Source organism: Heliangelus exortis, chromosome 14 (genome assembly GCF_036169615.1).
Source record: "Heliangelus exortis chromosome 14, bHelExo1.hap1, whole genome shotgun sequence".
Lineage (NCBI taxonomy): Eukaryota > Metazoa > Chordata > Aves > Apodiformes > Trochilidae > Heliangelus > Heliangelus exortis.
This window is the reverse complement of record NC_092435.1, coordinates 6,122,784-6,146,800: the sequence shown is the minus strand read 5'-3', so window position 1 is coordinate 6,146,800 and position 24,017 is coordinate 6,122,784. Positions and strand designations below refer to the sequence as shown.

The following is a 24,017-nucleotide window of genomic DNA, read 5'->3' as shown; positions in this document are numbered from 1 at the left end:
GCCTGAATGCTTTGGGAAGAATTTCTTAGAACAACTTTCATAGCAGTGTGGTGGGTTTGCTGATGAGAACTGCAGTAATGCTAATGCACAGGTCCAACAGGGACCTCAACCTGAAGCTGGGTGATTGAGACACAACACAAAGACTGCTTTATCTTTCTGGGATCAGAAATTTGGGCAGTGAGTGCAATACAGGCATTGTGAAGTGGCAAGCTGATGGTACAATCTCAAAAAGTAAAATGAGGTTAGAAAAATAATTTATGTCCTTTTAATAGAATGTTTTCTCTCTGTTAATGTAGTCACAGGAGGTGGTTTGTCTATCTGGGGGGGAAAAAAAAAAATCAAACTTTTGATATACAGTCTGGAAGCAAGGAAGGAAACATCTTTAATTCTGCATGCTTAAGCAAGGCAGCCATCCTTCAGAAGGTGAGTACTGATTTGTTTCAGACCTGCTGCTTTCATTACTCACCTGCAGTGGCATGGCTCACACTCTGATTTTCTGGGCCTTGGTAAGAGCTTGTTTTCCTCTCTTAAAAAAACCAAAATACTGGAGATGAGTAGAGATTCAACACAGAGCTAAAAGTAGACAGTAGCTCCTAAAGAAACCTTGTGCTTTTCCAGCCCAGCCTATAGCACAGGTGCTGGGGAGCTCTGTGCTGTCTGGTACAGCAATATATGATTCCATAAATATAAATATCATCTGTTCTTAAACATGACACAGCACAAGGAGGAGTATACTTAACAGACAGAGCCAAGAAACAGGGACTCCCACAGCCAGACGAGATGCACACATCCTAGAGACTTGCCAAAGACTCCCTGTGAACATGGGCCAGCCATTTCTTATCTGTTCTTTTTGGGTTGCTTGATAAGCACATGTACAGCGTTAAATATGTGGTGTTATGAGGCCCCCTGAATATTCAGAGAGGCCCTGTAAACATCCTGAAAGAAAACTGGCAGTGGGTGGGCAACATCAAGCTGTTTAATTTCCTTTTCAATTTTCCTTCCCCCATTTTCATTCTGAAATGTTGAAAATAAGTCCCTTGTTGTCAATACTGCTCCCTTTTTTGATCTCAATGCTAGTTTCATGAAACAGATCTTTTTTTGGAGGACTTGGTTCCTTGGGTTCCTAAGCCTTGCTAGGCTCACATTGCCCCCTTGGGGAAAGAGGGCACCTAACCTCATTCTTAAATTAAATCCTAGAAATCCAGATGGTGCCTTTAAAGTAACTAGATTGACATTTACTAGCTGCAAAAAGTCTAGGCTGTGTGTCTCTGCAGCACATCCATACAGCCTCAGCTAAATCTATGTACCATGAGCAGAAAGTTTGTATTCCAGGGGTAGACATCCCCACATTCCCATTTCCATGCACAGACACAGCCAGGTATTAGACACCCTAACAGGAATAAGCCACCTAAGGATGGGGTCTTCCTAACAACACAGCTTCAGTGTAGCCTCAAAAGAAGCCTGTAGACAGGAGCAGCAGGTTTAGCCAATGTCCTGCCAAATTCCTGCTGAGGCAGATTAGGAACTGGGCAACCAGAACGTATTTCACAGCTGTCTATTTTTTCAAAACCTAAGACTTAGGATGGTTTCTTCACATTCCTGCTTCTTTTTATCTCAAACCACCAGGTAGGACATGCTGTGTTTTCCCAGCAGACTCCCTGAGCAATTTCACAATTTCCTTTTTTCTTGGAGACCAGTGCCAAGCTGACTGTCTGGGCAACACCCAGGAACAGCAAATGCAGGAGTACCCTAACAGGGCACCAGGGCTCTGGCAAGGAAACCTGATCCCAGAAAACTTCTGAAAAGCAGAAATTAGTCACAAGGGAGCAGTTTTCTCCAGCAGTCCTAGAGGCTGTGGGGATGCAAACTCCTGGGAAGGAGACTTCAGTCACCAGCTGTGTGCTGGCAGTAAAAACATTGGGAATCCTAATGAATAAGCAACAATCATGGATCCTGAATGAATTGCATTAGTTCTGGGAAAACTCCTGCAGAGAACAACCCCAGCCTTAGGCACACAGGGTATCAGTGCTCCATGGGAGCCAAGGCAAGGCTGGGCTGCCAGCCCCTTCACCTGTGTCCTTCCAGCTACAGACAGAGGGATGGAGAGAAGTCCCTGACCTTTCTGGGAAGGGCTCCAGTTTCACAAATTTTTATTCAGAATATCATTAAGGCCCTAGACAGTAAGAGAGTTTGTTCAGGGCTCTTACTTGGCCACCCCTTTTTGGTCATACTATGAGAGCATCTGGTACACATCATATCTACTACCTATAAGATAGAGATCCTGATAGCACTGTGAATAATGTGGATATCTAGTTAAAATATCTCCCTAATGCAAGCCAGAAGGTAAAATATCGTGCAAGTGTGTAATGTGCATTTTTTGATCAAGCCATACTGCATATAGCTGACAGATCCCAAGCACCACTGTACAGATCATGGCTTATCCAATGAAAACAACATCTGTGAGCTGAGCTGAAGATGTCTCAAATCTGAGAACCTTAGGAAGAGACTGCACTAAATTGTCTCTTGACATAAGATGCCATCAAAGAAAAAAGTGATAGCAAATATTTCCTTACCTCCCCCAGGAACTGAACTCTGGCTTGTATTTTGTAACCTAGAAGGTCCAGTCATACAAGCAGGACTTGAGTGTTGCTTCATGGCACATTCTTGCATGGATGTCAGGCACCTTTCCTGTTGCAGAAGACCAAGAAGAGAACCGTATTTCCTGTCAGAGATCTGCTCATCTACCCCGTGCAGGTCAGGCAGGGCATGATGATAAACTGAACTGGTGAGACTGGGAGTCCCAATCGAAGGGAAGGGCCATAAATCTGCAGGTTGGGTTGGATGACTCCGCAGAGCTGATGGCTGGTATTGGCCTGACACACCAGCAGCAGAAAAATTCAGACCAGAATTGGACAAACTTGTTGCAGAAGATGATGGATATGGTTTGGAGCAATGTGAAGAGAAATTCCACTGATGGGGAGACATGCTATCTACTTAAAAAGAGAAAGAAAGCATCTGAAGTCTCATCAATTCTTACTTTTTTCCAAGGCTTCTAAGGAAGCACTCCCAGATTGCATATTCATTTTTACAGAAATATATAGACACTTTAGGTCTGCTTATCTTAAATAAATAAATAAATCACAAATTCATACTAAAACCAGTCTAAACCACCACCACCAATACTTTCAAATAAATATCACATGCATTGTTTTGCAGGCCACTAGCAGGCTTTTAGCAATTATATGCTTAGACAATTTTTTTTCCAAGATGACAAATTAAGTCGTAACACATTTAATGGATCTGACAATGATGGAGACTCTCAGCTGGAAAACAAGGATCCAGTCTTGCCAACAGTCCCAGGGAGAGCTTGGGAAGCATCCAGCATCCAGGGATTTACCCAGGAAGTCCCAGCTACATAATCCAGGGCTTTGTGCAGAGTTCCAAAGTTAAGGATGCTGCATCTTAAATTCCTCAGTGCAAGGCAATCACTCCCACCTAACACCCCACTCATGCATGGAAAGAAACTCACCATTCTTCAGGACAACTTCTTCATCCTTGAGCTTTGTGCTCAGGTCTTGTGGGTTCTTGGCATTGCTCAGAGCTCTGGAAAAATGTTCATCTACCACACTGTTAATATCCCCTTGGAAATATGTAAATACAACACTCTGAGACCCCCATTCCGTTTTCACAGGTTCTTTGCTTTTACACAGCTTGGGAGAGAGCTTCCTTGTTTCTTCCATTTTAAATACCCAACAGGCCCTGACAAAACAAATAAAAAACAAAACAGAAATACTGTTCAGCTTAAAGTACACAGTCAGTGGTGAGCCCAAATCCCCCTTGCAAAAGGCGAGACCACAGAATGACAGGGGTTGGAAGGGACCTCTGAAGATCATCGAGTCCAACCCCCGGCCAGAGCAGGACCAAGAGTAGGGGCAGCTCACTCAGAAATGCATCCAGAAGGACAGTTATTAGAAATATTATTTGTATTCTTTATCTGGGTTTCTGCTTCTTCCATGCACCTTTTCTTTACTGATTTCCTCCATATATACTTACAACATGGAATACTTTAACAATAAAACCAAAGGAGAAACCTTTCAATAAATACAAACTACATTCTTCAGGACTGTGCTAGGAGTGCTCTCTTCCCAATCAGACAAACTGAGACCAATCAGTTTTTAACTTGTTCAGTGCAGCATCTTTTGCTGCTGAGCTCTAAGCTTGATATAATTGTACAACTTGCAACCTTTTTAAGGGATCCTGCACCTCAGCTGGATACCAACCTCATATGAGTTATCTGTCAATGCCAGAGCACCAGCTCTATTGAGGGCTAAAATGGGCATCCCTACCCACCAGCCTTCACCCATCTTTATAGCCCTGGGCTCAGGACCCAGTTCTGTGCAAACATGCCCTGAGGATGGAACTGTGATAAAAGAACTCAGGCACTCAGAAGAATAATTCAGAGGTGGCATTAGGCCTGGACGGAATTCAGGGAGGTTTGTCCAATTCTAATTTTTACATTGTTCAAAAAACCATAATGACTAAATGAAAAAAAAATAAATGAAGAAAAAAATCCCTCATTGGAATAATAACAACTATAGATAAGGTGAAGTTTGAAGTACCTTAATCACTAACAGCACAGCTCTCCACAAGGAAAAGTCTTCTGGGAGTAATTAGTTGCTTCACCTTTTAAAAGAAAACAGACTAAATTATTGGAAATTCAAATATAAAACAACCCCCCTTCTTTTTTAAAAACAACTTACCTAGTGGGTCTGCCAGTTGCTTAAAACTTGGGTAGCAGGACGCTAAAATAGACTGTAGCTCAACCAGAAGTTATAGATTTAAGGCAGGAATTACTGAGTAGTTTGCAGGAAGTCAACAAAAGACTAAGATTTTTGGGGTTTTTTTTTGTCCTCCTTAAAAATCTCTGCTCCCAGATATGGTAAGACTAGAAGGAACACTACTGCTTGCCCTTTAGAAGCATCATTTTTATCCATTTGTCCTGTTTCAGGCCACAGGGGAGCCAGAAGTTCTGCAGCCAGAGCTCCTATGTTCTGCTGTAATCAAAATCATATTTAGGAATGCTCAGGCCATGAATGCAGTGAGAAGTGCCTGCTGTTTCTACTCAAGTTTTGAGTCTCACTGTCAGCTCATCACACCACAGAGCATAATTGATTTACCTTGGTAGCAAAAAGAAAGCTGTTATTTTTCAGAGACCAAGGAAACCTTTGGCCAATAGCCAGTTGTATCACTGGCCATTCATCATGAGATTTGTATTTTCATCCAACAAATCCTGCAATTAACCAATGCCCCTACATTTATCTGGTTTCTTTTCTAATCACAAACCTCCCAATCCTAATGAAAACCCCACTCATCTGTGCCTCAAAGGGTATTCTGAAGTATATGCAATACTCAGTATTTCTTACACATTTAGAGACTGTTGATGCTGCAAAACCCAGTATTCAGACATTAAGAAATATGAGAATTATGGTTACCCACCTGTAATCCATTCCCCTTTTTATGCTTAAGTCTTTAGCTACAAACTTCTTGTCCATGTTTATTATTTGCTTCTATGTCTAGTTTTGCTCTACCGCCCATATTGTTTGTTCAGTTTTTCCCCTTCATGGTTCCTTGTTCAGGTAGCCCCAGTCCCCTGCTATCAACTACCAATTTATCTCCAAACTCCTCCTCCCTTCAAACTTCCTCACTCCCCATCTTAGGATTTCTATTGCTTTGCCCTTCTTGCATCCATGCCCCAGCTCCAGCCTCCTGTCCCATTTCAAACACAGTGGTGGGGATGTGTGACATGAAGGTCACCAGTTGGGAAATGCATGGGGATACTCTGTAACAGTTGTCTGATTCAGAAAAGGATCTTTCAGAACTTTAAAAATTACAGATCTTCCTGAAACACAGAAAACATAAGCCAAAAAACCTCCCTCACAATTTATGGGCACCTTCCCAAAGCCCATGAGGGAAGCAGGAACTGGGACAACCCAGCCAAACAACTGGAAGAACTTCAAGCACAGGAAGACATTATTTTCCCCCAGTCTTATTTTAGAAAGCAACCCACTGCTGAGGTTCAGAAACTTTCTGGCTGCTCAGCTGGAGGCAAACATTTGTGAACATGGAAAATCCCATCCCAAGCAGTGAAAGCTTGGCAAAGCCTTCAGCAACCATACAGCCTGAGAAAGGACTACATCTCCATCAGGCCATCCTGACAGCAAGCAGCAAACCAGCTCCTCCTACACTGCTCCGCCACTACACATCACCATACAATTCACAAAGCATTAGCTCTGGCCCAGAGGTCTATTTTTTTTCTCTCTCAGTGCAAGCCAGCTGTTGTGTCTTTGTACCACTTCATTAACACGCTTGACTTAATTATAAGCTCCCTTAGCACTGTTTATTAATGTGTGGCAGCTGGTATGTTTATTTGGATTGTGACCACAATAGTGGCAATGCTAGAAAAGGAATGGAATTTTTTAAAAAGAAAGAGTAGACGCATCTTATTTTCCCTCATTTCCCTTAAAAAACCCTCTTGTGCTTTCCAGCAAGGAGTCATAAGAAGGCTGAATATAACCAAGGTTATCTCAGTCCTCTCAGTGATCATAGGCAGAGGAATTTAATGTCACAAGAGTCAGGGCATAGATTTGGAGCATTGTGGTCTTCAGTACCTGACCTTCCCATTCTTCCATCTTCCAGCAGGAAGTCTGCAAAAAAAGGCAGAAATCCTTCCAAGTTGTATCTGCCAAGTGGAGCTCAGGATGAAAGAGACACAGCTCACCTCACACTACTCTCAGAATGGGTTACTTATGGCAAAACAGTGCCCATAATGGGACAAGTTATTTGTCCTTCAGGTGGACAAGGATTCATGGCAAAAAACAAGACCAGGCTTAGGAGATGTGATTGTTGACTGTTCACCACAAGGGACAATACTTTGTATTTTCTCACATTCCCCACCTTTCTAGTGCTAATTTCCCCATCACTGTAGCATCAGACAAGCATCTCTCTATTCTACACAGCCCAAACCAATTTTAAAAATGAACAGTTCCCACTTCCCAAGTATTAAGCAATAATTTGGCAAGCAGGCATCCTCTTTCGTCGAGCAAATATTTGAAAAAGTCAAACAAAAGCTGAAATTCTCTCTTGATTTCTCCTACCTTAACTCGGTGTCATGAGCAGCGTGGCAGCAGTAAGGTTCCCAGATGCAGGAGGGTCATTCCTGGAAGTTTAGGATCCTTCTCTCAGCAGGCTCTGTGCACTCTGCAGTGACTGCAGGAGACAAGCAGTGCTCATCAGCTCCCTGCACGCTTCCTAGCCTCTAGCTGCGACTGGAATAGGCGTTTCCTTCAGCCTATCTGCTAAGAATGCATGAAATGCACTCCAACGAGTCAACCAAGTTAGGAGGTTTCAGGAATGAGGAAAACAGGATTGTAAGTAGGTTGTGGTTGGTTTGTCTTTTTTTTTTTTTTTTTTTTTTTCATGACAACGTGCACGCAATAAAGACGACAGCATCTGGATTTAGGAAACTGTTTAAAGTAAGATGATAAAGAAGTTATGGCAGAGAACCAAAGCTGGCCAGGGTCAAAAAGGACTTTTGAATGCCAGGTTATAGCGTAATCAGCATTAAGTGTGTAACTAAAACCATCTGCAAGCAGGAAAAGATCACCCATCTCCATCCCAGATATGCTGCATAACTGTTTTGCTGTCTTTGGATCAATGTTTAAATAGCTCCAGAAATCTTCAGGAAACACTGTTCTTGTCCTGGATGGGCTGGAGCAAGAAACAAGCAGTTTGGGGTTCTTCTGTAGTTCATAATCCACAGGGAAACTGGAGTCACCAGACTGGGGGCATTATGTCTCTCATGCAGTAGCTTGTTTACTCCCTCAGAAAGTAGGAGAGCACAATCCAAATCCCTCTGCCTAAATAGGGATGAATCCACCCTCTGCCATCTCCCAGAACAATTTAACTACCAGGCTGGGAGACTTCCTGGGACTGTGCCTACTCTCTTATTGACACACTCCTCACACAAACACATTTTCAGTGTGAGACAGGCTGGATTCCAGCAGGGCAAGCACCCTCAACATCTCAGTCCCCCTTTGTTTGCTCCCCTTTGCTGAGATGTTTCATAGAGCAGAGATTTCTTCTGCTAAAGCTTTTCAAAGCATCATTTAGGAATCTCCTCTGAGGTTAGAAGTTACAGTACTCTTAAGTTTGTTAGATGGCATCAGTTTAAAGATCCTAGGAGAACATCCCAAGGAACTACTGGGTAAATCTGGGATTATCATCCTCTGTTCCTTCATAGTCTAGGAATTGGAACAACTGTTTTCAAGCATTCAAAATTTTAACCTTGGAACAACAAAAATATTTTTAACAGATTTTCATTTCTGAGAAAAAAAAAAAAAATTAAATTCTGGTTCTCTTAAACAACCTCCCCCTTCCCCTGTCTCAATTACAAATGTAGTATCATGCAAGGTCAGGTAACACAGCACCCAGAATGAAGCCTCAGACAAACCCCACAAAAAGGGAACAAACCCCATGGTCCCACTGTGAACACTTTAAGTGTTGTAGCACATGTCTACTGGACTCCAGTTGGAAAGCTCTGGCGTGTTTACACACAGGCTTTATGAACTGAATTCACTGTGCACCAAATGCTACAGTACCTTTTACTGATTTAAAATTAAGACAAATACATTATCTCAAAACTAATCAGAAAAGACTTCTTTTGTTCACGAGTTTGTTTATTAAAAAGGTAGTATAAAACACAACCCCTTTAAGAAACAAAATTGAAGACAAATCAAGGGATTCTCAGATGCCATCACAGGTCTAGATATCATTCAAATATATAGTTTGGATTTTAACGTGGGTTTTCTAAAGGATAAATAAAAATTATTAACTTATCAAAAGAAAATAACCTGTCAAAAAAATTCCAAGTCAACTTACTGAAAAGTTTAATCTAACAATATACTTTCTTATTACAGAATGAGCAAAAAAACAATTTGCTGCAAAAGATTTCATAATTCTATAAATATTTTACAGAACTTTCAGAGTATGCTGACAGTAAGACTTCAAGCCTTGTATAATGAACACTAAAATACACACAAGTCAAATCAACACAAGTACACAACTTCCATAACTCATTTATCATACTGCAGTATGTTTCCTCAAACACAGAAATAAAAATTAAAAATTTAAAATCCAATTAAAATTTATATGTATGGGGTTTTTTTTCAGTTTAGTTTGTTTGGGTTTTGTTGTTGTTTTGTTTGTTTAAGTTTGATTAGGCTACACGTTTCAAGAATTCAGGGTATGAGTATTGATTGTACTGGAAAATTTAAAGGCAACTTTGGGTTCTTACAAAGCATCCAATACCTTTAAGTTTTCTTAAGTGAATTAAGCTAAGTCTTTGTAATTGTAAATTGACCAACCTTAACTGAATAATGTCTAGAACATGTTTCATCTAAAAATGCACTGCATTTAACATACTAATGATTTTAAGTGAATTGCAATCCTTATACAAAAAGTAAGTTGTACGAGGGACTGAAATTCAATTAAATTTTCAGAAGTCAGCAGGAGAAACAGATAAACATTTTGATGCAAAATGAAAAAATTCTTTCTTTACAGCCGTATATGAACATTTGAGAACCAGCTACAACTTACAGGCCTTTTCTTTTGGAGCTTTTGGCTTCCAGCTGTCTACCTTGGCCATGCTCCTCCAACCATGTAATCTGTGATGGGCACTTGTAACTCCAGGCAATTACCCTGCCAGAAAACCACTAAAAACATTTGGTTGCAAATCAAACTATCAGTAAGTCTTGAAGCTAAGCAAGAGATTTTGTACTGCATGGTTAAGAAAGGGATTCTCTGTGGCAAATTATGCTGAAGTATATTTTCATACTTTTAAGTGGCTCCACAGCCATTTTGTCACACTTCAAATTTGAGCAACACTGATTATTCACTATTGGTATCAACCTGCTGCTAGTTTTTATTTTCATAACATACTTAGGGAAGGATACAGTTGTTTTTTAAACAAAACTCACCAAAAAAACCTAGGGATGACAAACATGCAGTATACTGGAACATTTGAATCTAAGAACAATTAGGAATTGAGCAAGTGTCACCTCTCATGAGCAAGACAAGTCACTAGAAAGCACTTTTAATTAAACAATAATCATAGTAAAAAATTCATTGGGATTTTAACTTTACTGATTTATTTATAATCATAGAATCACTATGCTCTGGAAAAAAAAATTAAGTTCATAAAGGAATTCAGATTTATTAAAATTTGGTATTAAACATTACTAACCTGAACGATTTTCATAATCATACATCAAAATAGTGATTTTAACTTTTGCAAAAAACTTTATGTTCAACTTTCTAAAAATTTGCATCATTTAGAAAAGGAAAACATAAGAACTTGGTCTCAACTTGAATCTACTGAAAAGAAAGCCACAGCTGCATTAACCTCTCCACAGGTTATTAAATGCCTCACTAAATCAATGAATAGTTTATAAAAATATATTTTTACATTTCACTGGGGAGTAACAGAGGTAGACAAAAGGAAAATAGAATTTTGAGTGTAATGCCACACTTCAGAACAACATATTTTCATGGAAAAACAGCTTTTATTTTCTTAAGAATCCTAGTTAATAAGAAAGCCAGTAAAGCATTTGGTCTCAGTCTTTGTTGGTGCTCTACTTCAGTGTGAAGTCTGGAGGAGAAGGTAAGAACACTAAGATAATGTTTGATTTTTGAAGCAAGCCAATCAAATTTGTACATCAGTTGGAGAGAGAGGAAGGTTACTGCACATATGATTCTTTATTTTTCAAAGTCTTTTTTACAAACACTACCACTAACCTTGTTTTCTATATCTGACACCATGATAAGGCTTCATAGAACTGTACAACATTTATACATTTGTCAATAGTTTCCCTATGTCTGCAATTCCACTGTAAAACAGGTGATTTAACTCTAGAGTGTTACATGAGTAGGCTCTCTAAAAAAAGCTAACAAAACACAGCAGTCTAAGAGATCTAAAGCCTGGAGTCTGGAAGCTGGAAGAAAAAAGGACCACTGAAAGCAATACCCACCACACTAAATTACACTCTTCGTATGGCAAAACTTTAAGCCCTCAAAGGTCTGTGGTGCTTATTACCAATAAAAATAACTAAGGCAGAACAAATGCAACCCAGAGATGTCATTTCAATCTGCCATTTACCAATCAGGCAGTATTTCAGTTCCCCTGACCTGTTCCAACACCTGCTTTGCTGAAATGTACAATTTGTACAGTTGTCAGGATAAGATGGTCTGTCTTAGCTGGCAAGAGTTACAGCTCTTCTTTAAAGTAAAACTCAAAACTGGAAAATTTTGTGCCTGCTTACAATAAGCCCCAAGACTTTTAAATCCTGATTTCAAATGTCTCTGTTGTCAGAGAAGGTATTTTGTCACAAAAAGATATAATTTATAACCACAATGGCAAGTGCCAATTTAGATACCCTGGCTGGCATAGCTATGGAACATATTGACTAAATATTTAAAAAAAAAAACCTAAACACAAAAGAACCAAAACAAACTCGGAGTACCATATAGACTTCTGGAAAAAATATAGAATTCTACAGACCCTCCTTACAAATGTGCACTTGTAACCATCTGTATGAACAGCATACTATGAATTTAGCACCAATATTCTAAATGTTCAGTGCTTAAATCCATATTCTCCTGTCCCTAGGTATGAAAATAATGGTAGTCTAAATTAAGAATGACTATGTCCAAAATGGCTCCAAGATATTTTTGAAAGCCTGCTACTTACTAAGATAGATCATGTCAGAATGTCTTCTAAATCCTTGCTTTTGGAAATATCTTTGAGAGAGCCTTTTCTATATAAAAGAATGTTACTTGAAAGCATGTTTTCAAGTATTCTAACTTTTGAACAACAAACTGTAGTTCAAGTTGCCAAAAGCCTTTGAATTTAATGAATTATGGGAAATTCTCCCCACCGTGAAAAGCAAGTAAGGCTACACTAAAATGTTGAAGAGAACTCACTCTCATCATCCTAACAAAATTTAAACAAAAACCTTTATTATTAAAGCAATAACTAAAGCAAGCCAACCCATCCATCAAAAGGCCTATTTTGCATTCCTCCTGCATACAGACCATCAGAGCTTAAGATCAGCCTTACTTTATTATGGCCCAGAATGTGTGTGCTGCTCATGCATTTCTAGTGTCCTTGACATAATTCCAGCCTCAACAGAAGATCTAAGCATCAACAAGAGATTAAACAGGGAAATAAAAAAATAAAAAAACACACATTTAAAGAATGCTGCAATTTAATAATTTATCTTCACTCAGTTTGCCTTATGGTGGCTATGGCAACCTTGTTTGTTTGCCACTTCCTTTAAGTCTGTGACTTGGTACTACTCTTCTCATTTGCTACTTAATGCATAGCAACACATCCAATGCATTCACCCAACACATACCACAGCATCTGTTGCATAAAATGATCCAAAGCACTCAGGACAAGAGTAGAGATACTGAGTTCCAAGGGGTACAGGAAAATTAACAGGAAAATCCACAAATCTTGTAATAGCTTTTCATTACTTAAGTTACATACAGTTACATAAACTTACGGGTTGGAACATATTTCACACTTACATAATGAAACACTGACAAGCATAGTTAGAACAAAAGAAGCCTGATGAATTTTACTGCATTCTTGGCAACTTGAGTTACTTTACCTGAACAGCCAATTAATACAAACTTTTAGAACCTCATTAAGTACTGCTTTTAATGAAAACTTCAAAGCACACAGTTGATGACATTCTAATATGTATATATGCCTATGAACATTGTCTGCATTCACCCTGAAGAAAGGGAGAAACTCAAACATCACCCTAAAAACCATGCTTTGATAAAGCATTCATAATGTTATGTATCTGCTTCAGCATCACTGCCTGCAAGGCTGCTGTCTGTAGATGGAGCACCATCTTCAGTAATGCCCTCACCATTATTCTCCCTCTTAAGGGCTTCATTTGCATCCTCCTTAGATGTGTCATTAACTTCTGAAGGTTGTCTGCCTTCAGGCACTTTAATGCTACTTGCTGCAGAATCTGAATCAGATGTAGTTTGCTGCTCCTTTGCATCAGGATCCTCTAAAAATGATCCCCACACCTTGAGCCTTTCTTCCCTTTCTCTTGCAGTCTCCTCCACCTATTAAAGATACATTTATACACATAATTTCCAACTCGTCCTTGTAAAAATTTATGTTTACACAGATAAAATTATATTAACATTTGTACTGCAGTAATACTTTAGGATTTCTGGAGGCCCTGTTTACTGTGAATTAATGATCTGTACATCTACTGACTAATCCTGTAAGATTACATCTCCAATACACTATTTTTAACAAACTGGACTTTTCACTAAATTGATTAATTAAAGATTATTTTTTGAGACATCTTAGCAGTTTTTGAGGATAACAAGACAGGGCACAAGGGGTGGGCAGGGGAAGGGTATTTGAACATCAAGCACTTCTCAAATTAAAAGAAACTTTCAATTTGGAAGAAATAGTGAATGAAACAGGACCACGAAAGCCTACCTGATAATCTGTTACACCATCCCATGTTTCAGCACTGAGCTGACGTCCACCAAACCACCTTCCATTGAGAGTTAGCTTGCAGACATCAGCCTCTGTAGCTTCTTTAAATGACACAGAAGCCACACCATCAGGGTGTCTCTGTAAGGAGAGACAGCTTTCATTTGATTGTTTTATAGTGTATTTATTCCTCCAAGATATTTTAGACTCTCTTACAAAATCAACCAGGACACAGCTTCCTCCTGATCACACAGAATCGTATTTGGAAAACTCAGTTTGCAAATTTATACATTTTGTTCTACTGGTACACAGAACAGACTTTTTGAACACATAAAACAGACAAATGTTTCAAGTAGTTTAGCTACAAATAAATGTATTTCTAAAATTTCAAGCTTGTGGCATATATTAAAGTTACTGGAAAGAGTCAGAAGCAGATAGGTGCTTATAAATTAATTTCCAGAACAGCTAATTTTAAAATAGTATAACACTAGATCAAGTTTCCATGAAATAAACACACAACAGCAAATAAGTGCTTCACTAACATTTAAAATAATCCTAAATCTTTTGCATGCTTGCACACTACATCAATTCTGCCCACACAACCTGTAAAAAAAAATACCTACATCAAATATGAGAACCTTCTTGACTTGACCAAACTTTTCGCACTCTGTCCGCAGATCTTCTCTGATCTCATTTAGCACTAAGGGATCCTCCTGCAATGCAATCACACAGCATGAACTGAACAGAAGCACTTTTCTCTCAACTTTTTGCTCAATGACCAGTGGAACACACCTGCCAATCTATTAGAAGTTCATAAATTAAGTGGTGCTATGCTGCATTTTCAAAGTCACCTGGGGGTTGGCAGGCAGTCCTTATCTAAATTAATAAATGCTACTTATTAACAAGGCTTCTTCATTCTAACATAATTAGAGTCTAGTCCTCTTTTCATCTCAAAAAGGAATATTGTCAAGATACACAGAGTGAAAAAGGATTATTTGAAAAAAATATATGAAAATCTTTTTGGAAACAGACAAATGAATTTTAAGCAGATGCTTTTTGGAACAGTGAAAAACCTTGCCCCAACAGGAAGCTTCTTTGTTCTCCTCTGCTTAGCATTTTGCTAGCAGTCTTCTGGCAGAAAGTTCAGACAACACTAATGGTAAGAACACAATCTAGAGTGGCAAACTGCATCTTCCTACCTCAAAGTCCTTTGGGTGAAACATATTCCTGATAATAATGATGCGTTCGTGTCGCATTCGAGTTGCGCCGTCTTTCTTCTCCGGCCTCCAATCCAGCTGTCTAATGAAATGAAGCAACAGTAAGAAGATATTGTTGCGCCTCTCTTCAGTTTCTACAAGTATTTGTTGAAAAAGAATCATTAATTTGGCATTTCTTGCAACATATCAACTAAAACATGTATTTTGACACAATGAGTTAAGTTATTCCTCTAAAAAAAAATCACCATAATAATCCAGTTTTACCACTTCTACAAAGCTGTTGAGGTTTTAAGGTACTGAAAGGCTCATACACGGAATGTAAATTATTTTTAAAAACAAAGCACTTTCTTAAGCCCTGGAGAAATATTCTTCAAGTTTAAATTACTCCCTAAATACATTAGATACAGAAATCAGTTGCCCAGTATAATAAAATGTCGATATCTTAACATTTTTCCTAACTTACTCTGTAAAGAAGGAGACCCATTATTCCCTTTGGTAAAACTTAACTTTATTTAAGCAAACACACAAGAACACCTTGAGTCCCACACAGGCATTGCTCCAAGATGTATTTTGTTCCAGACTGTATGGAGTCACTGACACAAATTAGCAATGTAACTCAGGGCATGTGTTCTATGACTTGGCCTTCTCATGAAAAATTGCACCTCTGAGAAATGCTTACTATGTGGCAAACAAACAAACAAACAAAGACACATTCACTTACATTTCTAAATAACAAAATTTTTTATCTGGGGCAGGAGAAAATTTTTACTTAAGTTCCTTCTTGTGTCTGCTACTTCGGCTGAAGAAAACTTTAATTTCCAAATGAAGGTAACAGCAAGGAAATTATGTTCTTCAACTCAAAAAAGAAGCACCAACTGAAATCAGTAAGTCAGTTACTTCACACAAACTGCTGTGAAATGCAAGTTCATTATTTCATACTTCTCTCACCACACTGGAGACTTCACATAGCAAGAACTGGCAATGTATCTGTGAGGCAGACAAGCTTCCACCCAATTTTACTTTTAATTGATATGATGGCCTTTAACTATGACAAAATACTTCTGCATTATTTTTTAAAATTAGTGGAATGCTGCTTTCATTAATATATTATAAAGTTCTACATACTCAAATGTCTTTCTTCTTTAATCCAAATATTCTTCATTCCAAAAGGCAGAAAAACAATTTTTAAGTGACAAAACAATAAATTGAGGTGCAAGTAAAAAAAAAACTACTTTATATCAGAGAGAGATGTGTGGGGAGTCTACAGAGATAGTTTAGTATTTGTTCCTATTGAAGGTAGCATCTTTTTCCCTTTGCAACTACTAAAGCATAGTACAAAAGTGTTATCACCTTATAAAAGCCAGCCTAGATATGGTGACAGGACTCTTGCATACTCTTACACACCAAGGAAAAAACTCTTATCTCTCCTGAATTGTAATATTTTCTTCTGTAATCAAAAAGACCTCAGTCTCCTATGTATTATTTCAATGTGTCAATCATGAAGCAGTTCATTATGTCAACATTTAATTCAAGAGCTCCATTCCTCCAAACATGTATTATTTAAGCTGTGCTGTCAGACAGGGCTTCAGTTTTTGGATAACTCTTAGCATTCCATTTGAGAGAAAGCAGCACTTCACTAATAGCACTTAGAATTCAAGCAATGTTTTACTGAAATAAAAAATACAAACTTCTGCTGTAGCGACAACTTCTTCTTGTAGTCTTTACATTTCTTCTTCTTTTTGCTTGCATCATACTCCCCCTTCAGTTGAAACTTTGCAACTTCAACATGCAATTTATAGCCTCTAATTTCTGCCTCATCCAGAAGTCTCAATGCAAGTTGAACTGATTCTCTCTATTCGAAGATAAAACAGAGCACAACCTTTGAAGCACATGGAACAGTCAAAATATTACAATTAAATTTAACTGAGAACGTTTTACTAAGAATCAACTCCCTGTCACTGAAAAGCAACACCATACCCCATCCAAGTGTCTTGGCCACAGCTGGCAATGCTTCTTTATCAAAACCCAGTATTGCTTCAATGTTACAGCAGATTAATGCTTCTAAAAGCAGTAAGTTTAACTCTAACACATGCAATACCCAAGCAAGCTGATGAACTTAAAAGCAAGAATAAAAAAAATTCAGGAGACTGATTTTCTAGAAAGCTTGTATCACCTTTCAGCAGATATTGAGACTCAAGTAATTTTTAACATATTTTAACATTTTCCTAGAAGTTCTTCAGAGTGGAGACTGTCTTTATAGTTGTGCACTAAGCAGCCCCTACTACTACAATAACAAAACCAGTACAGACTTACAAGGCAGCTGACACAGTACTGCCCAGTGCTTCTTGCAGAATTTAGCCAGATGTGTGCAGTAACTTTCCAAATAATTCACAAGTGAAACACAGGAAGGAAATAGTACTACAGCCTAAACTTTTACAGGTTAACACAGAATGCAAGAGCAGTTCTGAACCTCACCAGTTTTCCACTAAAAGCTGTAAATATAGGACCACAGTATGTTCCTTCCTGTCCTGTTGTTTTCATACTGTTGGTCACACAGTGGCACATTTTTCAAAGCAAAAGGTAAAGTGGTTCCCCATTTCACCCCATAATCACTGGCACTCAAGGTAGGACATGCAGAGACATGATCAGCAGGCATTAGGGACATTTGCCAGGGGAGGGTAGGGGTGGATAGGAGGAAATTAATGAGATGCATGACCAGATAAATCTTTAAAACAGACACCTAAATTCTAAGTTATACTTTAGATACCTCAAGGATCTTCTGAATATGTTTCTGAAACAGTGGCCACATCTTCAACAGTAAGGAAAACACCACCACTGACCTTTAGATAGCAACAGAGGCCATCTCCTTTAAGATTTCCTTCCTTGTCTTTGTACAGTTTGATTTTGTGTTCTTCTGTCTGAGGATCTCGCATAATGATACCACATTTTGACATGACCTGTACAAATTCATCTTTTGTAATGTCTGGAGGTAAACCTGCAAAATAAATTAAAGCAGGCAGTTTCAATATGTTAAACTTTTTTTAAACCTCACCTTAACACCTCAATGTTTCTTTAAATGAAAGATAACAAATTTAAGGACAAAGTTTTACGTGACCCATAAGAAACCAGTGCCCTTGGAAAAAAGATTTTGATATTACTTTTTTAAACATTACTTCATACCAACGTTTTAAATATCTTTTTACTTTTGAATAGACTAAGGCTCACCAACATCTTTGTGCTCCCCAATGTACAGACCTAGAGCTTTATTGCTATGCCTGATACTGACCCTTCAGCAGACACCAGGGCCTCTGCGGATGTAACTGTCCTGCCCAAGGTTTAAGTTCCAATTGCACCTCAAAGGATCAGAGACAGAAAAACAATCCCAGTCTACAGAGAGATGCCTACTTTCTCCACTCACCAATTTGACACACAAAAAAACCCCAAACCTGATGATGTGTGGAGTTTTTAAAGTCTGAATTTTGAATTGAGGACAAGAAAAAAACCTAGATGGAGGAGAAAATTACGTGAATGTTCCAGGCTAGTTTGGCCTGGATGAAGATTTTTGAGAATTCGAGTGTGTGCATTTCTGTGACTGCTCAGAACCACCAAATGTACCTTTACTTATGCACCTAGATGGCACCCCAGCAATCATAACAGGCTGAGAAATACCATAACAAATGCACTGATAATTTTCATTTGAACTTCCCCGTTGCTCATTCTATTCCCAGATTTTTTTGTATTTACTGTTTCCTCCTCCTTATCTAATAATTTAATTATGTATTTATAAAATAAAATAATAATTTAAGATATATAACGATATATTTGCTATACACTTATTTTAAACTGTTCTCATTATCCTGCTCCTTAAGACATGACAGAAGTTTTCCTTAGCTGTAGTTTACTTAAAAAAATTAATGAGATGGTTGACACAGCTCACACAATTAACTATCACATTTAAAAGATGAAAGCACAAAATATGTCCCTTGTATTACTTGACCACATCTACAATCTAAAGGTCACAAAGACATCATGCAGTCAGGAACATAACATTAAGTAGACTGCAAGTGACAGACTGAATATTATCATCAAAAGTGAGGCATATACAAGTATCTTTCACCATCTTTAACTCTAAGCAAATATTACTTATAATAGCTTTTCTTTATTAGCTATTACTTACCAGTCACATAAACATTTGTGTTTCTGTCTTCTTCCACATGAAACCATCCTAAAAACAAGAGAGTTTTAATTCAGTTATGCACAGACATCAATGCACACACCAATGTTCACATTTCATCAGATTCTGACGAATTTTTCTTGCTCCCAGGAAAAGCCTTTATTTGCTCTTTCCCAACTCATCTAAGAACCCTACAATTTTAAAACTATTCTGGAAATTTTCAGAACAACCCCTATCTTTGCTGCACATGCTACCATAGATCAGCTGCCAGTCTCCACTCAGTGCTTTGCAGATGGCAGCCCACATAGAGGGAAACCCTTTGTCACGTACCTGGCTCAAGCTTCCGTTTTTCTGCCTTCTGTTTTGGATCTGTTTTTTGTGGTCCTTTCTCATTTGCTGATGGTTGTGTTCCTGATGTCTTAGAACTTACTGGCTGCTTACTTTCAGTTGCTGTGCCAGAAGCAGTTGAACTGTCTGCATCATCTGCATGGAAACCATAGTTGGCATGATACGTTGCCAGGAAGTCTTCTGTTATCTGAAAAGAAATAAGAAAAATTAATCCAAACTTTTTGCTTCAGGTTTGCAAGTCCTTTCATGTTAGAAAACAGTAATTTTCTAATCTGAGAAAATCATCATTGTAAAGCCATACACACAATAAAAACCATCAGCTTAGGCATTACCTGAACACACAAACTCAACACACAGCACATCAAGTTTTTAAACAAACATTTCACAAGTTCTGCCTTTATTCAAGCAAAGCTTCCTGCTTTTCATGTAAATTGTAGAGAAACCAAGCACTGACTGTGTTGAAGAGAAAGTGACACTGAAGGTAAGCCAATGACCTATCCACAGATGATGAATGACTGACATTTGCAAGCATCTGCCTTAGTGACATTTTCTGAAATGACACGAATTTGTGATGACAGACAATAAATACTGCAATTAGACAGGGAGGTATCTTAAGACACTGCTCATAAGCTCCTAGACTCTACTTTATAATATTCTACTAATAGGTAAGTATTTAGCCTGCGTTTTGTTTGGTTTGGTTTTTGAGAGACAGACACTAGATTTGGATAAAATAAAAAGACTGGCACCAAAAGAAACAAAAAAAAACCCCCCTAAAAATTACACCCACTATTTCCAGCCAGGTAAATTTTAATACCTGCCACTAGCTATAACACAGAAAGAGTTAATACATCATAGCTGCCTCTGCTAGCATCACTGCACTGTGAAGTGTTTTCTGAAGCTACACACACTGAAATTACTTATTCCTAAAGCTGAGCCTTAACTTTTGAATGTTTTTTCTCCTACTCTGACTTTTGCTGCACTTGCTTCTTCTGCATTCAAAAGGGAACAAAACACCACTGAGCTACTGTAAGAGTGGCAGAACAGTCAGACAATTCTAATGAACACAATTGTATCTTCTGCAATTATTTGAAGCTGAATGTTTCAACTTTAAGCTTTTACTGTGGCAAATCAAAAGTGCAGAACTGACTGTAAGAGACTTGTCAGGAATAATATAAAATGTTGTGCAGACCCATATAACTTATATCTTTCATTTACCATGAAATAGCTCTTACACTAAGCAAGACTGGCAACACAAGTCCATCAGGAGTGTAAGGGGCCTCTCTTACAGACATGAAATAACACAATGTCACAAGAAAGGAGTACAAGCACCTTAAGTGAAGACACTGTGTTCCAATCAGGTTCATTTTGTTTGACACCAGCAATCTCAGCAAATCCTTAGTTTCACAGTTGTTGAAATCCAGAGAATTAAGAAGCTACAGAATTTCCTGGTGAACAATATAATTCATTTTCACCAGAGGATGTAATAATAAATTAACCTTTAAACCTTCAACAACTTGGGACCTTCTGCAGCAGTTTTGTTTCTCAGCTTCAGGGGAAAATGCATTCTCATGTAAGGCTAAATTTATTCTTAGCAAACTACCTGCCAACGACTGTCAAATTTTGCCAGCCATGAATACTTTTTTTCTATAACAAGCTATCATCCTACCATATTTACCATTACAATTACTTCAATTTAATTTTTTTTTTCTTTAAGCATTAAGGAAATTATACAAGCATACAGGCTTTTATTGCAACTTTTGTCATACCATGCCTGCAGGCAAGCACTCACAGAATTTCTTACCTGGGGTTTCAACCCAGTTCTGATGGAGAACACTACAAGAAGAGATCAGTTCTACCTCCACATCCACAGTTGTACAGTGTGGGGCAATTAAGCTTATGGGAAAAGAAATACAATACTACAGGACATGCCAGCATGTAATTAAGTACTGGTCACACTGAAATGGAAAGGAATAGATTAACCAAATGAAGAAGAGATACCCTATGCTTACAGAGGATACCCAGTGGCTGCTGGTTTTTCACAGCAAGAGGTGAAGGAAGGATGACTAACGTGCAACTACCCATCAGTACACTACCACTGAAAGAGAAATCATTGAATAATAAAGGAAGGTGCAAGCAATTTTATTCATTGTTTGACTGTCTCCAAATTTTTCTGTGGAATGTGGACAGCTAATATCATCAACTCTTGGACTGCTTTGAAATATGTTTTAGAAGTTCAGTGGAAACTCTCTTCTCAAAACAGAGTAGAAATGCTACCCTAGTCTGTAAAAGATGATTACTTAGACCAGTCAGAATATTTTAACCTTTTTTTTCAGAAGACAGAGAAAAATAATTTTATTACTGCTGACAGAGTAGAGAAAGAACAACAACTTCTGGCTCCAATGGACACTTAAACCTATTTTGATAAAACATTCTGCTGAATAATCATCATCAAAACAAAGTAACCTGGTATCATGGTATCTATCAACTTCTCCTGCTACCAAACATCCTGTTCCTACATAATCTGCCCAACCCTTACTGTTAACTCCTCTCCAAGACAGAAATTTGAGGAAAGAAAGGTATTTAGGGAAGACCAATGCTCCTGAGGAGGTAAATTAAAATAGCAGTGAGAAAGAGGGGAAGGAAGGAGAGATGGGGGAGAAGAATTCCTTTAAAAGTTACTGTGCTTACTGGATATGGCACTCCACTCAGTTCTCTACTGCTCCACTTTGTGAATCTGGATTTTTCACATGTTTCTTCCCCTTCATAAGCCATCTGCTCCACGGACAGCTTACTGGGTTTACACACCTTGAAATTTGATACTACAGGCTTCATTCTCACTTACATCCTTTGAATCTCAATGAATGCAGAGTCACAAATAAGAACTGGCACATTACAATTATCAAGTACATGCTGCAAAATACCTTAATACTCCTAAAATAAGTAACTGTCCTCAGTAATTGTTACGTAGTAACAAAACTACTATTTCACTTGCAGATTAGCAATTGGCTCAACACATTCAATTTATGTCCCCTCTCACCGTCAACAAACACACTGTTATAGCTAGATTGTTTTTTATAGTTAAAATATTTAAATTAAAAAAACGAAGATGCAGAGTTGCAACACGTTTCCATTTTGTAGAATGAAAAGAATCTGTAGGATTTTCATTCTGCAGTTTGCAGAATGAAAAGCCCAACACACTTAATTTTTCAAGTGGATTTTCAGGATCTGCGGGGGGAGAACAAGACATCTTTACACACATATCCTTTTCAGAAAATAATGAGAGTAAGAACGTACACAGCTCAGTTTTCATTTAGGTCTCCTATAGAGCAGTTCACTACTTGACTGCCCACAGAGTGACCAAAGGTGACCACAGCTACTGCCAGAACGAAACCTAAAGATGCCAAATACCGATTCGCCAAGAGCCACAAATACAACTGTGACTTCATGCCAGGCCCCAGGAATTCCAGAGATTCAGGACCAAGGAGCAAAAGCTCATCCCCAGCTCTTCCCCACAGAAGATCAGACAGAACCGGGAAGGTTCCAGACGCAGACAAGGACGGCTGCCGCGGTTTTGCCAACAAAAACAGCGTTTTGCTCACCCCGAGCCCTTGCAGCAGGCACGGACCCGGCGGGACGCAGCCCCGGGAGTTCCCCCCGCGCTGAGGAGACGCAACCCCCGGCAGGCCCCGCACAACTCCCGCAGCCGGGCGAGCGGCCTCTTCTCACAGTGAGCGGGGCCCCACGCACCCACCTTGGGGAACCAGGCCTTCTTCTCCCGGTCCCACTCGTAGGCGTTCCCGTCGGCCGGGTCCACGTACGTGAAGGGGTCGGCCTCGCCGTCGCCGCCGGTCTGGGCCTCGCACTGCTGCTGGAGCTGCAGCTGCCGATAGAACTCCTCGTTCCCGTCCTCGCCGCTCATCCTCGACGGTTCGGGGGGCTTCGGGGAAGGGGGAAGAAACACCCGGGCCTGGGGACCCGCACCGGGCCTGAGCCTCCCGCTCGCCCCTCTCGGCGGCGGGGCCGGGAACCGCGCACCCGCTGCGCCGGACGGGGCCAGAGACCGCCCCGCGCCGTGCGCATCCCTACCACACCGCAGCCAATGAGAAGCGGGCGGGTGATCACGTGGGAGGAGGCAGAGCCAATGGGGTGAGGGGAGCTCCGAGGTGGGCGTTGGGCGCCTCGGGGTGGGAGCTTCCGTCTCTGGGCGGGCCGGGCCGGGCCGGGCCACACTGGACCGGGCCTCCAGGGATGGCGCAGGCCGGCCCGGGCTAAAGGCAGCGGGTCCACTCTTTTTGGACTCCTCCTGTATCTCCTTTCCCTCAGGCTGCAGCTCAGTGTCCCCCAGTCAGGGCCCTGCCATGGTGATGTCTGTCCCGGAGGCTTCTCGGGTGCTCTGGGCCTGCTCTGGGCCTGCGGCTGTTGGTAGCTGAGCCTCGCTCTGAGATGGTTTTAGTTGCCTGGTAAAATAAAAGCCTGATAAGGATCGTGAAGCACTGAAAGTGCTTTTTTGTGCAGCACGTCTCCCTGTTGTGCCTTGGACAACACGGAACAGCCAAGTAGCTGCTATCAGTTCTGGCCCTTTGTCACTGAGAGTGAAAGTGTTTGCATATTCTAGAAGCAAAGAGGTAGGTGACACTAAAATAGCCTGTTAAAAGTTAAAATATAGCGTTGGTTCTTGCTCTTCAGCACAGGC

The 24,017-nt window shown here is 39.6% G+C and overlaps 2 protein-coding genes across 5 annotated transcripts in view; both read right to left on the bottom strand.

Annotated features, from left to right (window-relative positions):
• VGLL1 (vestigial like family member 1) overlaps window positions 1–24,017 on the bottom strand; it is a 33,633-nt gene that overhangs the window by 1,039 nt on the left and 8,577 nt on the right. Inside the window, exons 1-5 of one of the 4 annotated variants that reach the window (XM_071758173.1) lie at window positions 7,155–7,485; window positions 4,620–4,683; window positions 3,530–3,759; window positions 2,574–2,993; window positions 467–526 (exon numbers count right to left, since the gene is read on the bottom strand). In XM_071758173.1, the coding sequence (XP_071614274.1) occupies window positions 467–526; window positions 2,574–2,993; window positions 3,530–3,740 (691 nt within the window). In that variant the 5' untranslated portion in view covers window positions 3,741–3,759; window positions 4,620–4,683; window positions 7,155–7,485. Of the gene's footprint in view, window positions 1–466; window positions 527–2,573; window positions 2,994–3,529; window positions 3,760–4,619; window positions 4,684–7,154; window positions 7,486–24,017 lie in introns of those variants that run through there. The other 3 variants (XM_071758176.1, XM_071758174.1, XM_071758175.1) reach the window with 3 other exon arrangements.
• Window positions 8,715–23,403, bottom strand: HTATSF1 (HIV-1 Tat specific factor 1). Its single transcript, XM_071758171.1, has 9 exons — window positions 23,076–23,403; window positions 19,307–19,511; window positions 18,980–19,027; window positions 17,643–17,797; window positions 16,491–16,654; window positions 14,785–14,884; window positions 14,209–14,298; window positions 13,589–13,726; window positions 8,715–13,200 (listed from the first exon to the last, which is right to left on the bottom strand). The coding sequence occupies exons 1-9, from the start codon at window positions 23,241–23,243 to the stop codon at window positions 12,919–12,921; spliced, it is 1,350 nt and encodes a 449-aa protein (XP_071614272.1). The 5' UTR covers window positions 23,244–23,403; the 3' UTR covers window positions 8,715–12,918.